The sequence below is a fragment of the Gobio gobio genome (assembly GCF_949357685.1).
Source record: "Gobio gobio genome assembly, chromosome: 11".
Classification (NCBI taxonomy): Eukaryota; Metazoa; Chordata; class Actinopteri; order Cypriniformes; family Gobionidae; genus Gobio; species Gobio gobio.
In genome coordinates, this window is record NC_137104.1 from 1,779,224 (window position 1) to 1,794,261 (window position 15,038).

The window sequence follows — 15,038 nt, forward strand, 5'->3', positions numbered from 1 at the left end:
GCATTTATATTTAGTCAAAACACATTTCTGCTCTTATTTGTAAATATTTCATTGGTTATTCCTATTCATAACATGTCATCATAATGCAATAACTAACTCTGCCTCTAAAAATGATTAATATTTCTGTTTTAATTTGAGTTAGTTTTAGTAATTTTGTGTTGTGCGTTTTAGTCATTTTTATTAGTAAAAAAAAATCAGTTATCAATCATAACACAAAAAATCATAACATTTAAACAAAAATATTTATTTTTATATTGTTTTTAAATATTATTATTTACATATTTAGATAATAAGTTATATTCATAACATTTCATCATAATGCAATAACTTTGCCACTAAAACTGTGTTAATATTAGTTTTAGTAATTAGTAATGTTTTTATTAGTTTAAAAACGGTTATGAATCATAACACAAAAAATAATAACTTTCCTTTTACATTTAAAAATAATTGTATTATTGTTTTTAAATATTATTATTATTTAATATTTCACGTATTAATATTTTAATGCACTCATAAAAACATTTTAGGAATATATTTAGAGCCAAACCCTAATTCCTTTATTTCCTTAATACATATTTTGCTCTTATTGTAAATATTTAATTGGTTATTTCTATTCATAACATGCAGGTCTCAACACAAGACTAACTAACTCAACCCCGCCCCTTTATTCTGCGCATTAATTATTATAATGAGGAATATTGTGACGTGTCAAAACACTTATACATTTTATTTATATCTGTATATTGTACAAGTACATGTTATGTATTAATATTTAATTTTAGTTAGTATAATTTTTATTAGTTTTTTTAAGTCAATTATCACTCATAACACACAAAATAATAACTTTTTAAAAACAATATTATTATTATTTCATATTTTTATTTATATCTGAATATTGTACAAGTACATGTTCTTTAATAATATTTTACATTTAATATTTTAATGCATTTATATTTAGTCAAAACAAATTTCTGCTCTTATTGTAAATATTTCATTGGTTATTCCTATTCATAACATGTTCATAACATTTCATCATAATGCAATAAGTTACTCTGCCTCTAAAAATGATTAATATTTCAGTTTTAATTTGAGTTAGTTTTAGTAATTTTGTGTTGTGCGTTTTAGTCATTTTTATTAGTAAAATAAAATCAGTTATCAATCATAACAAAAAAATCATAACATTAAAAAAAATATATATTTTTACATTTTAAAATATTTGTATATTGTTATTAAATATTATTATTTAAATATTTAGATAATAAATTATATTCATAACATTTCATCATAATGCAATAACTTTGCCACTAAAAACTGTGTTAATATCAGTTTTAGTAATTAGTGATTTTTTATTATTTAAAAAAAACATACTAGGGATGCACCGGTTGACCGGCCAAAAACCGGAACCGGTTTCTTTGTATTTTTCTGCTGATTTATCCAGAAGTGCGCCCGCGTGCACATACGCCTATATTGCAATCATTCGCGAACATGACACTTGTGTGTTACAAACGGAAACTGGAGAACTGAGGGAAGAGACGAGATCCGCTGAAGGGAATGAAGAGACGCTTTCCTGCGCGAGCTGAAGTTGCGCGAGCTGAAGTTGCGCGAGCTGAAGTTGCCTCTCCGCACCTGCACAAGTGCAGAAAGTGAGCGTTTGTTCAGCTCAGATTCTCACGTGTTGGATCGGATGAGAACGAAACAGACTAACTTGTGAAAAAGCCGAAATACTTCTTTTTGTAGCCTAAAGAAGAACATGCTGCATTTTAGAAATGAAATACTATCAGTTCTGTAGCCTATAGGATGATCATTTATGTTTTGTAATGGTAATGATAATGAATAATGGTCATTAGTTAACTACATTAGTTAACATTAACTAATAATGAACTGCACTTATAAAGCGTTTATTTATCTTTGTTCATTTCAACATTTACTAATGAGAGATAACTGCATTATTAAAATCTTGTTAACATTAGTTAATGCACTGTGAACTAACAAGAACAAACCATGAACAGCTGGATTTATATTAACTAACGTTAACAAAGATGAACAAATGTACTGCTCATAGTTAGTTCATGTTAGTTAATACATTAACTAATGCTAACTAATGACCATTATTCTAAAGTGTTACCTTTTATTTTACCTTAAAATGACATTGACTTAATTTGATTTAAAAAGCACCTGCTGTAGCATCTTAGTTTTTTTCGTTGCACTAAACATTATTTGATTTAACAGTTTGGAACAATTATATACTTTGGTTTTGGTGAATTTCACTGGTAAAGACTCTTTTTCTTTCCACTGAATTTAAAAACAAATGCTGATTTAAGTAACATCTTTGTTTGGATTGCAGAATATGCAGTTGTTGCCTTTAATTTCACCTTTCAGCCTTTTCATTTCCAATTAAATTTCCTGTTAATTTCAGATTGCGGACTTGTTTTCATTAGCCAAAAGCCAATTTAGCCTGTTAAATACCAAATAAACATCTTGTTCATGTATACTTTCATTACTTTATTGTGTAAAAAAAAAAATCGGAAATCGGTCAGTTTTCTTGAAAAAAATCGGTATCGTAATCGGCCATGTAAAATCATGATCGGTGCATCACTAAAACAAACAGTTATGAATCATAACACAAAAAATAATAACTTTCTTTTTACATTTAAAAATAATTGTATTATTGTTATTATTGTTAAATAATATTATTATTTAATATTTCACGTATTAATATTTTAATGCACTTTAGGAATATATTTAGAGCCAAACCATAATTCCTTTATTAACTTAATACACATTTTGCTCTTATTGTAAATATTTAATTGGTTATTTCTATTCATAACATGTGATCATAATTAGGGCTGAACGATTTTGGAAAAAAATCTAATTGCGATTTTTTTAACCAATATTGCGATTGCGATTTAATATGCGATTATTTTTTAAACTCTTTATCTTCTGTATACTATTCAACAATACATTATTGTATAGTAATGGTGGAAATCTTTAATTGGTACCTCACGATCCGATTCCAAAACAATTCTTGAACTTTTTCCTTTTTAAGTTTTTAATAAATTAATAAGATTAATATTAATAATTAATATGTTTTTTATTATGATATATGTAATTATAAGCTTTTTAAAATAACTACACATTATAACATTTTAATTAAAACAATTGCATGTTAATCATTTTAAATATATAAACTAATATAGCTGCAAAACATAAAGTAGTAAATCGTAAAGAGAAACAAAAAAACATATTACAAGCAATGAACAAAGAGTGCTTTCAGTATTTAAGAGTGTCTGAACTGAGAGTGATTTTTCTCTTTCTCAGCTTTACTGCTGTTTGATTATTAATCATGACATCATCATAGACAGCGGGAGACCTGCATTCACACTAATGCACAATCTCTTTTGAAATATAAGATGTTTTTGCCCTGTCTGTTTAATTCATTAAGACATTACTGATGGTGTTAACATTAATTTTGCGTCATAAAAGCATTTTGAGACGCGCACAGACGCGCGCTCGCGAGCACTCTTCACAATGCGCCGCGTGAGCATTTGAAATGGAAAGCCTTCTGTCAGTGAGTTTCTAACGAAGCCTGCGAATGTCATTGCAATTCGCGCCGTCAACCTTTCCGAACGTTATGAAATATTATTTTATGGTTCGTGCGTGATTGTGTGTGTGTGTGTGTGTGTGAGAGAGAGAGATATAATGGAAGCAATCAGAATACGGGTGTTTCTAAAACACACGCAGCGCCACCGCGCACCTGCAGTTAAAATCTAAGCTCAGAATCGATCCAGAATCATTGGAGAGATGATAATAGTTTTTTTTTTTTTTCTTTTAGGCCAGGCATATGATATGTGTAACGTGGCAAGTTGATGCTTCTTCTGCAGACTTTACTCTCGCGTGTCACGTGACCAGACTGTAATCGCAGCCTTTGAGGTTAGGAAATCGCGTAATAGCATATCGCGATATTATCGCAAATGCAATTAATCGTTCAGCCCTAATCATAATGCACGTGTCAACACATGACTAACTAACTTAACCCCGCCCCTTTATTCTGCGCATGAATTATTATAATGAGGGATATTGTGAAGACTGAGGTCTTACCGGAGAGCCGCATCACCTGATGAACTATTGCTGATTGACACCTCTGACATCCAATCAGCAAGCCCCTTGCCTTCTCCCCCGCCCTTAAAGTGGCTTTTAGCATAGCCAATCAGGAAAGGCAGGAGTTCAATGACGTGGTCCTTTAGACACGAGGTTTCTTCAGCAAGCCAAGCGCAGAGCGAGCGGAACGTGGCGAACACAAACGGGTCATCGTAGGCCGTCTGGTCCACCTGATGGAGAAACATTAATAAGAGCTTATGTTATATCAAAGTACAGAATATTCTATATATTCTATATATAATATTCTAGCCGTCACAATCTGGCCCTTGTCAAACTCGCTCAAATCCTTACGCTTGCCCATTTTTCCTGCTTCTAACACATCAACTCTGAGGACAAAATGTTCAGTAAATATTTTCTAAAATTGTATTATTATTACACAATACTTTTTCTGACCTTTTTTGATCTTGCCCCTGACAAATAACCCAAATTACCACAAAAAAAGACTAAAACTAAACTAGCAAACCCACTTTAAAAACTAATTAAAGCTAAGCTGAATTTGAAAACAAAAATAACTAATAAAATAAAAGCGAATGAAAAATGCAAAACTATAATAACCATAGAGAACAGCTGATCTACACTGGAGGAATATTACACTGTTTACTGGAGTTATGATCTAATAAATGAGCAGAAGAGACTAGAGGTCGACCGATTCATCGGTTTTGCGATAGTTGATTGGCGGAACAATCGGTTATCGGCAAAACTCCTCACCGATAGTTTCCCCGTGTTTTCCCCGTGCTTTTTAAGACCATTATGATTTAAATTTAAGACCTATATCACGCAATAAAAAAACGTACAAAGGAAATGCAGAATCACTTGCAAAGCAAATTAATTTATTCAAATTGGACAAAGTATTAGTAAACTTGCACTTCCTCATATCTCAGGATTTCAATGTATATATATTATTATTATTATTTTTTCACTCCTTCTGAAAGCAATTTTGTGGTGGTCATTTCCAGTTTTGTTGTTTTTTTCATAGGATGCCACATTTACCATATTAGATGCACAATAGTCACACATGACCATAAAACAAACTAAATGCATGAATCTTGTTTGGTATTACAAAAAAAGTGGTCCAGTGGTGTGCTATCTAGCTTTAATAACATTATCGCTTAGGGTGGGAAATATGACCAAAATCTTACAAGTAAGCAATTGCTTAATATAAGTAAAAAGTTCTCAAGTAAACGGTCATAATAAAATAAGAACTTATTAACCAGTTACAATAGGACAAATAAATACAACCTAAAGATACAGATACAAACACTGCTTTAAGTTGAAGTACCGTTTTTTCCCTGTTGTTGTTGTTTGTTTAACATTAAAGGGTTAGTTCAGCCAAAAATGTAAATTGTGTCATTAATGACTGACCCTCATGTGGTTGGACACCCGTCAGACCTCCGTTCATCTTCAGACACAAATGAAGATATTTTAGTGTAAATCTGATGCTCTGAAAGGCCTCCATTGGCTCAACTTTACACTCTCAAGACCCTTAAAAGACACTAAAGACTAAAGTTACAAAGTCCATCTCACTACAGTGGCTCTACAATAACTTTATGAATCGGCGACAATAGTTTTTGTGCGCAAAAAAACCCTAAATAACGACTTATATAGTGATGACGATTTCAAAACACGGCATCATGAAGCTTCGAAGCGTTATGAATCAGTGAGTCGATTCAGCAGTTTGACACGTGATCCGAATCATGATTCGACTCACTGATTCATAACGCTCTGAACCGCTGAATCGACTCACTGATTCATAACGCTCTGAACCGCTGAATCGACTCACTGATTCATAACGCTCCAAACCGCTGAATCGACTCACTGATTCATAACGCTCTGAACCGCTGAATCGACTCACTGGTTCATAACGCTCTGAACCGCTGAATCGACTCACTGATTCATAATGCTCTGAACCGCTGAATCGACTCACTGATTCATAACGCTTCGAAGCTTCATGATGCCGTGTTTTGAAATCGTCATCACTATATAAGTCGTTATTTAGGGTTTTTTTGTGCACAAAAACTATTGTCGCCGATTCATAAAGTTATTGTAGAGCCGCTGTAGTGAGATGGACTTTGTAACTTTAGTCTTTAGTGTCTTTTAAGGGTCTTGAGAGTGTAAAGTTGAGCCAATGGAGGCCTTTCAGAGCATCAGATTTACACTAAAATATCTTCATTTGTGTCTGAAGATGAACGGAGGTCTGACGGGTGTCCAACCACATGAGGGGAAGTAATTAATGACACAATTTACATTTTTGGGTGAACTAACCCTTTAAAAGTACCGAGTTCGTTACCCAACCCTAGTTATCGGTATCGGTAAAATCCACTATCGGTCGACCTCTACTTCTCACGACCCCAAACTCTTGAACGATGATGTGCATGTTTAACTCTTTCTTTCGCACCTGTCTCAGATGGTATATTTGGGCGGAGAAGGCCTCCTCCAGAACCCCCAGGACCTGCCTGCTCTGCTGGAGACTCAGGCCGCTGATGGCCGTCTGTGCCGGGTCAGGGCTCGACTGCGCCCCCTGGCTGCAGGCCTGCTCCATGGCCGCCTCCATGATGCGATAGCACGCGGTGAGCGTGTGCTGCAGCGGGGGCGCGATTTCTGTGCCCGGCGGCTCTTCTAGACCCATCCTCACCTCCACACACGCCCGGTTCACCAGCAAGCAACAGAATTTAGGAGGTCCTGCTGACTCCCACCCGAAGAGATCCAGAAGGCAGGCGGACGCTACCAAAACCGGGCCTAAATGCTCCTTGCTGATTTTGCCCTGAACCAAAGGCCGGAGCGAAGCCCACAGATTCCCCACGATCTCCTTGAGGCTTTCCGTCTCGACCCCGGGTGGAGGGAGAAACAGCGGCAGGTTTGAGCACATCTCTAATCGGGCTGGGTCGGAAGCTTGGCAGAAGTTTTGCGAGACGATCCCCAGGATCGAGAGCAGATCGGACGGGTGTTTGGCCCAAGCCCGCGGGCGGACGCTGGACGAGAGCAGGTGTCCGATCAGCGGGAGGCCTTTCTCATGGCTGAGGGTTTGGTTCTTGAGCACGGCTCTGGTTAGCGTCTGAACCGCGCCGCGGGCCAGAAGCTGATCCGGGCCTTGCGGTAACGCACACACTGCGTTCAGAACCTGGTAGCAGTCGCAAGCCAAAGCCTCATCCAGGGAGGTCCGGGAATCCGTCTGGGATCCGTCTTCGCTCTGCTGCTCCTTTCGGGTCGGGCCGTTCTCCAGGACGCTCAGGATCAGGGGGATCGTGCTGAGGAGCTGGGGGTGAGCCACCATGCTTGGGTCGGTGCTGAGGGCCGCCAATAGAGCCGAGCCCAGAGAGATCAAGTCCTCCGCGGGTAACCCGGAGCCATCATCGCCCCGAAACGCTGTCACCAGGAGACGTGCGGGAAGATTCAAGCCGACCGCTTCAAAAATCCGGTGGAGAGTCCCGGAATCCAGCTGACCCGCAGGACACAAACGCGTGATCTAGAGAGAGAGAGCAAGAGATGTGTTCAAAATCATCACTTCCTGGGGAAATAAAGATGGGAGTAGGCACGGCTCGAGATTAAAGGGTTAGTTCACCCAAAAATGTAAATTGTGTCATTAATTCCTCACCCTCATGTGGTTGGACACCCGTCAGACCTCCGTTCATCTTCAGACACAAATGAAGATATTTTAGTGTAAAGCTGATGCTGAGAAAGGCTTCAGATAGGCCTCCATTGGCATTCAGTACATTTACACTCACAAGACTCATAAAAGGCACTAAAAACGTCATTACAAAGTCCATCTCACCACAGTGACTCTACAATAATTTTACGAAGCGACGACAATAGTTTTTGTGCGCAAAAAAAAATCAAAATAACACCTTTATCCAACTTGTTCTTGTCTTCCGTGTGTGTCTCCACGACGCATGCGTGAGAATATGACGTAGCGCCGGCGTTCGGGAATCCATGAAATGCTCACTTTAGCCCGAGTTTGAGAACTACGCCGAGACCTAAAGCACGATCAATGTAGAATTCAACAGCTGAGACACGCGCGTCTTCCTCTGCTCGTAAACAAATCTCTTCTGGGTCATGTGTCCGAACGCCGGATCTGCTCATATTCTCACACATGCGTCGTGGAGGCACACACGGAAGACAAGAACAAGTTGGATAAAGGTGTTATTTTGATTTTTTTTGGCGCACAAAAACTATTGTCGTCGCATCGTAAGATTATTGTAGAGTCACTGTGGTGAGATGGACTTTGTAATGATGTTTTTAGTGCCTTTTATGGGTCTTGTGAGTGTAAATGTACTGAATGCCAATGGAGGCCTATCTGAAGCCTTTCTCAGCATCAGCTTTACACTAAAATATCTTCATTTGTGTCTGAAGATGAACGGAGGTCTGACGGGTGTCCAACCACATGAGGGTGAGGAATTAATGACAGAATTTACATTTTTGGGTGAACTAACCCTTTAAGCCTGTTCACACGCTAAGTAAATCTGTCATTCACTTGTCAGAGTAAAACATTTGCTGGTCCGGATTTTTTTTGTAAATATAATCTATTCTATTCTCACCAGTGTTCAATCAGCTTTGACATATTTAAATATGCATATTTGTACCTTTTTATAAAGGGCATTTTTTCATAATCTTATTAAATATAGGATATGCTTCAGCTTTCCTTTTATATTCTTAAATTTGATCTATAAATTAAATTAGAATAAGACATAGGCTGTTACCAATCAAATTAAATCATTTACACTGAAAAATTACAACTGCATTAAATAAGATTGTTTTAAATATTTTTGAATTTACAAATAAGAAATGTTGGAAAGATGAAACTAAAGCACCAGTAGGTGGCAGCATGTGACCGTCTGAATGAGTGAGTCATTGAGTCGATTCAGTGAAACTGATGAATCATTCAAGAATGAGGCGGTCGTTTACGAATAGTTCATTGAATCTTTGATTCAACCGATTCATTAAAACACTGAATCATTCACTAACACACACTGATGCTGTGAGATGTGTTACGGTTCTGCTGTGATATTTATTTGGAACTATTTTTGCTGCTGAAAAGGAACAAAAACAGTCCATATTGCTTCTAAAATGTAAGTGACTTAATGGTAATTAATTGTTTATGGAACTGACGAATGAAATCAGTCATGTTCAGTCGTGATGGTGTTCAGGAAAACACACTCTTGTTAGTGTAATGTTGCTTTACTGTATCATATGTTATAAATATAAAAACTGAGTTTCTGTGTGTGTGAGCGACGCTCGTTTGTTTTAGATTTTCTCCTCGAGAGGCGGCGCGAGCCTCAACAGCTCAACCTTATTAACGTCAGTTCGTTTTATATTATCCACTATCGATCTCCACTTACACTGATGCAGAATCATTACTGCACTTTGGTGATTCCCTAGTTAGTTTTTGTTTTGACGTTTTAACCAGGACACTTGTCCGTCGGGCCAGTAAAATTATTTTTCACTTGCCCCTTCAAAAAATCCACTTGTCCCGGACAAGCGTTAATGTCGAGCCCTGGTAGGGATGAAACGGTATGGAAATTTCACATCACGATTATAGTGACCCAAACCTGACCAATCAAGAATAGCACTTATCATTCTAGTCATTTTAAATTTATAAAAAAATAAAATTAAAAAAAACTTCTGTCCTGTGTGTTCTGTGCTAGATTAACTGAGACTTATTTACAGCACTTGCATATTGTTGCCCTTGACTGCTCTAGTTGCGTCTGCTAAATGACTAAATGTACATTATCACGGTTTTCTTCCAATGAGATTAAAGTGTTCACAAAGAACAGATGCACACACTTAAAACATTTCAACTTTTTTATATTTGATAAACAACAAATAACAAATAAATCAAGCAGCTCTATGCACTTTTTTACGCTAGATTCAGTGGGATTTACTTCTTAACGACCGTCGTCAATAGCAACGCATAATAATTTGGTGTAAATATAATCTCTAATATTATCTCTGTAAATATATTCTCAAGCAATATTCTCATGAGTGTTCTATCCGCTGTGATGCATTTAAATCAGCATATTTTGTGTAAGAGCCCAAACAGTATCCCAGTGAAATAACGCATATTAGAGCTGCACGATTTGGGGAAAATATCTAATTGCGATTATTCTGGTTAAAAATGCATGATTTGGGGAAAATATCTAATTGCGATTATTCTGGTTAAAATGCATGATTTGGGGAAAATATCTAATTGCGATTATTCTGGTTAAAAATGCACGATTTGGGGAAAATATCTAATTCCGATTATTCTGGTTAAAAATGCACGATTTGGGGAAAATATCTAATTCCGATTATTCTGGTTAAAAATGCACTATTTGGGGAAAATATCTAATTGCGATTATTCTGGTTAAAAATGCACTATTTGGGGAAAATATCTAATTGCGATTATTCTGGTTAAAAATGCACTATTTGGGGAAAATATCTAATTGCGATTATTCTGGTTAAAAATGCACGATTTGGGGAAAATATCTAATTGCGATTATTCTGGTTAAAAATGCACGATTTGGGGAAAATATCTAATTGCGATTATTCTGGTTAAAAATGCACGATTTGGGGAAAATATCTAATTGCGATTATTCTGGTTAAAAATGCATGATTTGGGGAAAATATCTAATTCCGATTATTCTGGTTAAAAATGCACGATTTGGGGAAAATATCTAATTGCGATTATTCTGGTTAAAAATGCATGATTTGGGGAAAATATCTAATTGCGATTATTCTGGTTAAAAATGCATGATTTGGGGAAAATATCTAATTGCGATTATTCTGGTTAAAATGCATGATTTGGGGAAAATATCTAATTGCGATTATTCTGGTTAAAAATGCACGATTTGGGGAAAATATCTAATTCCGATTATTCTGGTTAAAAATGCACTATTTGGGGAAAATATCTAATTGCGATTATTCTGGTTAAAAATGCACGATTTGGGGAAAATATCTAATTGCGATTATTCTGGTTAAAAATGCACGATTTGGGGAAAATATCTAATTGCGATTATTCTGGTTAAAAATGCACGATTTGGGGAAAATATCTAATTGCGATTATTCTGGTTAAAAATGCATGATTTGGGGAAAATATCTAATTGCGATTATTCTGGTTAAAAATGCACGATTTGGGGAAAATATCTAATTGCGATAACTCTGGTTAAAAATGCATGATTTGGGGAAAATATCTAATTGCGATTATTCTGGTTAAAAATGCACGATTTGGGGAAAATATCTAATTGCGATTATTCTGGTTAAAAATGCACGATTTGGGGAAAATATCTAATTGCGATAACTCTGGTTAAAAATGCACGATTTGGGGAAAATATCTAATTGCGATTATTCTGGTTAAAAATGCATGATTTGGGGAAAATATCTAATTGCGATTATTCTGGTTAAAAATGCATGATTTGGGGAAAATATCTAATTCCGATTATTCTGGTTAAAAATGCGATTTGAATGCATTTTGTTTTTCTTGCCTAGTGTGCTGTATATCGAGTGAAGTGCTTCTCAAACAAGAACAGATGTAGGGCGGGGCTTGAGTGTGTCTGTGGGGAAGTGATTGGCTGTTTGGATGGTTGTGGTTTGCTATTGGTGGATCTCATGTGAGTGATTGTATCGCCACTAATGGACTAAAGGACTAATGCAGAGGCTGTTGTTTACCAGGAGCAGCGCTGCTAGAACATGGCTGTCGTTCTTGGCCTGGGTGAGGGCGTGCAGACAGCGCTCCAGAACCTCTCTCTGGGACGGGGACAGGCTGGACCCCTCAGGGGCCTTCGGGTCCGCATCGGCCGGACGCTGGGGGGCCAGATGACACCCGTTCTCTGCCATCTCCAGCCTACACACATCACCAGAACATAGGCTGTCACTACTTCAGGTACAGGTATATATTAAAACGTCATAATTATGACCCTAACAATTAGATTAAAGTCAATTATGACATAAAAAAAAAATCTAAATTATCTCAAAAAGTCAAAATGATTGCACTTTAAATTATTTTGAAGTCAATGATATCATTAAAAAGTCAAAATTATGACACTTAAAACTATTACATTAAACTTAATGATGACATTAAAAACTCGAAATTATGACAAAAACTCGAAATTATGAGACTAAATCAAAATCAACTTAAAAAGTCAAAATTATGACTTAAAATTATTATATTAAAGTAAATTATGACATTAAAAAGTTGAAACACTAAATCAATATTTGAATTAAAAAGTCATAATCATGACAATAAAAGACAAAATTATGATAAAAAATTCAAAATCAAATTGACACTTAAAATGATCATATTTAAGTCAATTATGACAAAGTCAAAAGTATGACACGTAAAATGATTATGTTAAAGTTAACGATGACAGTAAAAAGTAGAAAGTATGACTTAAAATGATTATATTAAAGTAAATGATGACATTAAAAAGTCCAAATTGTGACAAAAAGTCCAAATTATGACACTAAATCAAAATCAACTTAAAAAGTCAAAATTATGACACTTAAAATTATATTTAAATCAATGATGACATTAAAAAGTTGAAACAATAAATCAATATTTGAATTAAAAAGTCATAATCATGACAATAAGTCAAAATTATGATAAAAACTCAAAATAACTTACAATTATCATATTTAAGTCAATTATGACAAAGTCAAAATTATGACTTAATTATTGTATTAAAGTTCATGATGACAGTAAAAAGTAGAAAATTATGACAATTAAAACTATTATTTTAATGTCATAATGGATTTTAATATAATTTAAGGCTCATTTAATAAGTCAAAATTATGTCAAAGTCAAAATTATGATTTAATAATAATTATGACATAAAAAGTCCAAATTATGACAAAAACTCGAAATTATGAGACTAAATCAAAATCAACTTAAAAAGTCAAAATTATGACTTAAAATTATTACATTAAAGTAAATTATGACATTAAAAACTCCAAATTATGACAAGTCAAAAGTATGACACTTAAAATTATATTAAAATCAATGATGACATTAAAAAGTTGAAACACTAAATCAATATTTGAATTAAAGTCATAATCATGACAATAAAAGTCAAAATTATGATAAAAACTCAAAATAAAACTATGACACTTACAATTATCATATTTAAGTAAATGATGACAAAGTCAAAATTATGATTTAAAATGATTATATTAAAGTTAATTATGACATTAAAAAGTCAAAATTGTGACAAAAAGTCGAAATTATGACACTAAATCAAAAATCAACTTAAAAAGTCAAAATGATGACTTTAATATAATAATTTTAAGTCAACGATGACATTAAATAGTCAAAATTATGACATTAAATCAAAATTGACTTAAAAAGTCATAATAAATGACAATAAAAAGTCACAAGTATGACATACTAAATCAACGTTATGACATAAGTAGATATTATGACATAGTAAATAAAAAAAGTCAAAATTATGACATTATTCCTGAAATCATGAGGATAGAAACTAGTCAAATTGATTTATCATGTCAGAATTTCGACTCGGTACCTTTATTTCATTATTTCGACTTTTATCTCATAATGACTTAGTATGTCAGAACTGAGACTTTTAATCTCATAATGTGTCTTTATGACATCATTAGTCGGTTAACGGCTGTAAGAGTTCGCGGCAGTTGAAGGAAACGGTAAATGACGGTTGTTTATGTTTTTATTATTGTAGTATAAAGAACTAATACCTGAAGAGTTGACTGAGCAGCGAGCAAACATAAAGCTAAACATATATAAGCCCATCTTCAACACATATGAATGCTCTAAATGATACATAATAGAGTAAATCAAACAAAAAGCCATAATTCATACCGTATGCGGTGAAGAGCTGGCAGGATTAGTTTAGCGCGCGGACACACACGTTGAAGCTACGTGGAGACGGACGGAACATCTCGCGAGACATAACGAGAGTACTCAATTTCAAATTAAGAGTATTCGGTAAAGGAAATGTGTGCATTTTAATCTCAGTATCATTGGAATAAAATGCGAAACTGTGAGAAAAAAAGAGCTTTTTTTAATACTAATAAATATTAAAGCAAGGTACATTAGCACACAAATAATCCTAGAACAAAAATTAAAGTTACGTTTTATTAGAATAGTACCAAAAATATAAAACTTAAAAATCTTGATCGCGATTAATCACATCCAAAATAAAAGTGTTTACATAATATATGTGTGTGTGTACTGTGTATAATTATTATGTATATATAAATACATACACACTCCTTCATGTATATATATATATATATATATGTATATATATATATATATATATATATATATATATATATATATATATATATATATATATATATATATATATATAATTTATCTAATATATGAATAAAATATTGTATGTATAAATGTTTGTGTATTTATATATACACAGTAACTTTTTTATTTTTTATTATACTTTCAAAATTACAGAATTCAATAGCAACACAATACCACACATTTACACATTTTTCAAGTATACAATGAAAGAACAATAGTTAAAATAAAAAAAACAAAAAATCAAAACAAAATTAAAAGGGCATCACAAACATGTTAAATTAATTTAGCAAATACACAGTTTTTTGGGCTTTTCGTTTTTTTGAAAACTTTATAGATTCTAAATAACCTTTAAAGACTGTTTGAAAATGAGCAAAATTGGGTTTCGAGTTATTCCATTTAGATTGATGAATGAAAATTTTTCCCATTAACAAAAACAAATCAACAATATATATCATTGGAAAAGTCAAATTCATGTGAATGAGGACAAATTTAAGACTAGGTTGCAATTTATTTTAACACTTAGAAATTGTGACATCTCATACCAAAAGAAAGATGAACAGGCACATTCAAAAAATAAATGCACAATAGATTCTTTTTCACAATTACAAAAAGAGCAATT

At 34.1% G+C, this 15,038-nt stretch overlaps 1 protein-coding gene across 1 annotated transcript; it reads right to left on the reverse strand.

Moving 5' to 3' along the window:
* Nucleotides 1-3,830: 3,830 nt before the first annotated feature.
* On the reverse strand, nucleotides 3,831-14,039 carry ncdn (neurochondrin). Its single transcript, XM_079828927.1, has 4 exons — nucleotides 13,958-14,039; nucleotides 11,797-11,971; nucleotides 6,554-7,621; nucleotides 3,831-4,328 (listed from the first exon to the last, which is right to left on the reverse strand). Exons 2-4 carry the CDS (start codon nucleotides 11,962-11,964, stop codon nucleotides 4,095-4,097), a joined length of 1,470 nt encoding a protein of 489 aa, XP_079685053.1. The 5' UTR covers nucleotides 11,965-11,971; nucleotides 13,958-14,039; the 3' UTR covers nucleotides 3,831-4,094.
* Nucleotides 14,040-15,038: the final 999 nt, after the last annotated feature.

Bases quoted from the DNA above. Each gene is read 5' to 3' on its own strand.
- ncdn (XM_079828927.1), bottom strand. From the start codon at position 11,964: ATGGCAGAGAACGGGTGTCATCTGGCCCCCCAGCGTCCGGCCGATGCG. The intron at 7,622-11,796 runs GTAAACAACAGC...CTCTCTCTCTAG, and splicing joins TTCTAGCAGCGCTGCTCCTG to ATCACGCGTTTGTGTCCTGC. The intron at 4,329-6,553 runs GTGCGAAAGAAA...TTTCTCCATCAG, and splicing joins AAATATACCATCTGAGACAG to GTGGACCAGACGGCCTACGA.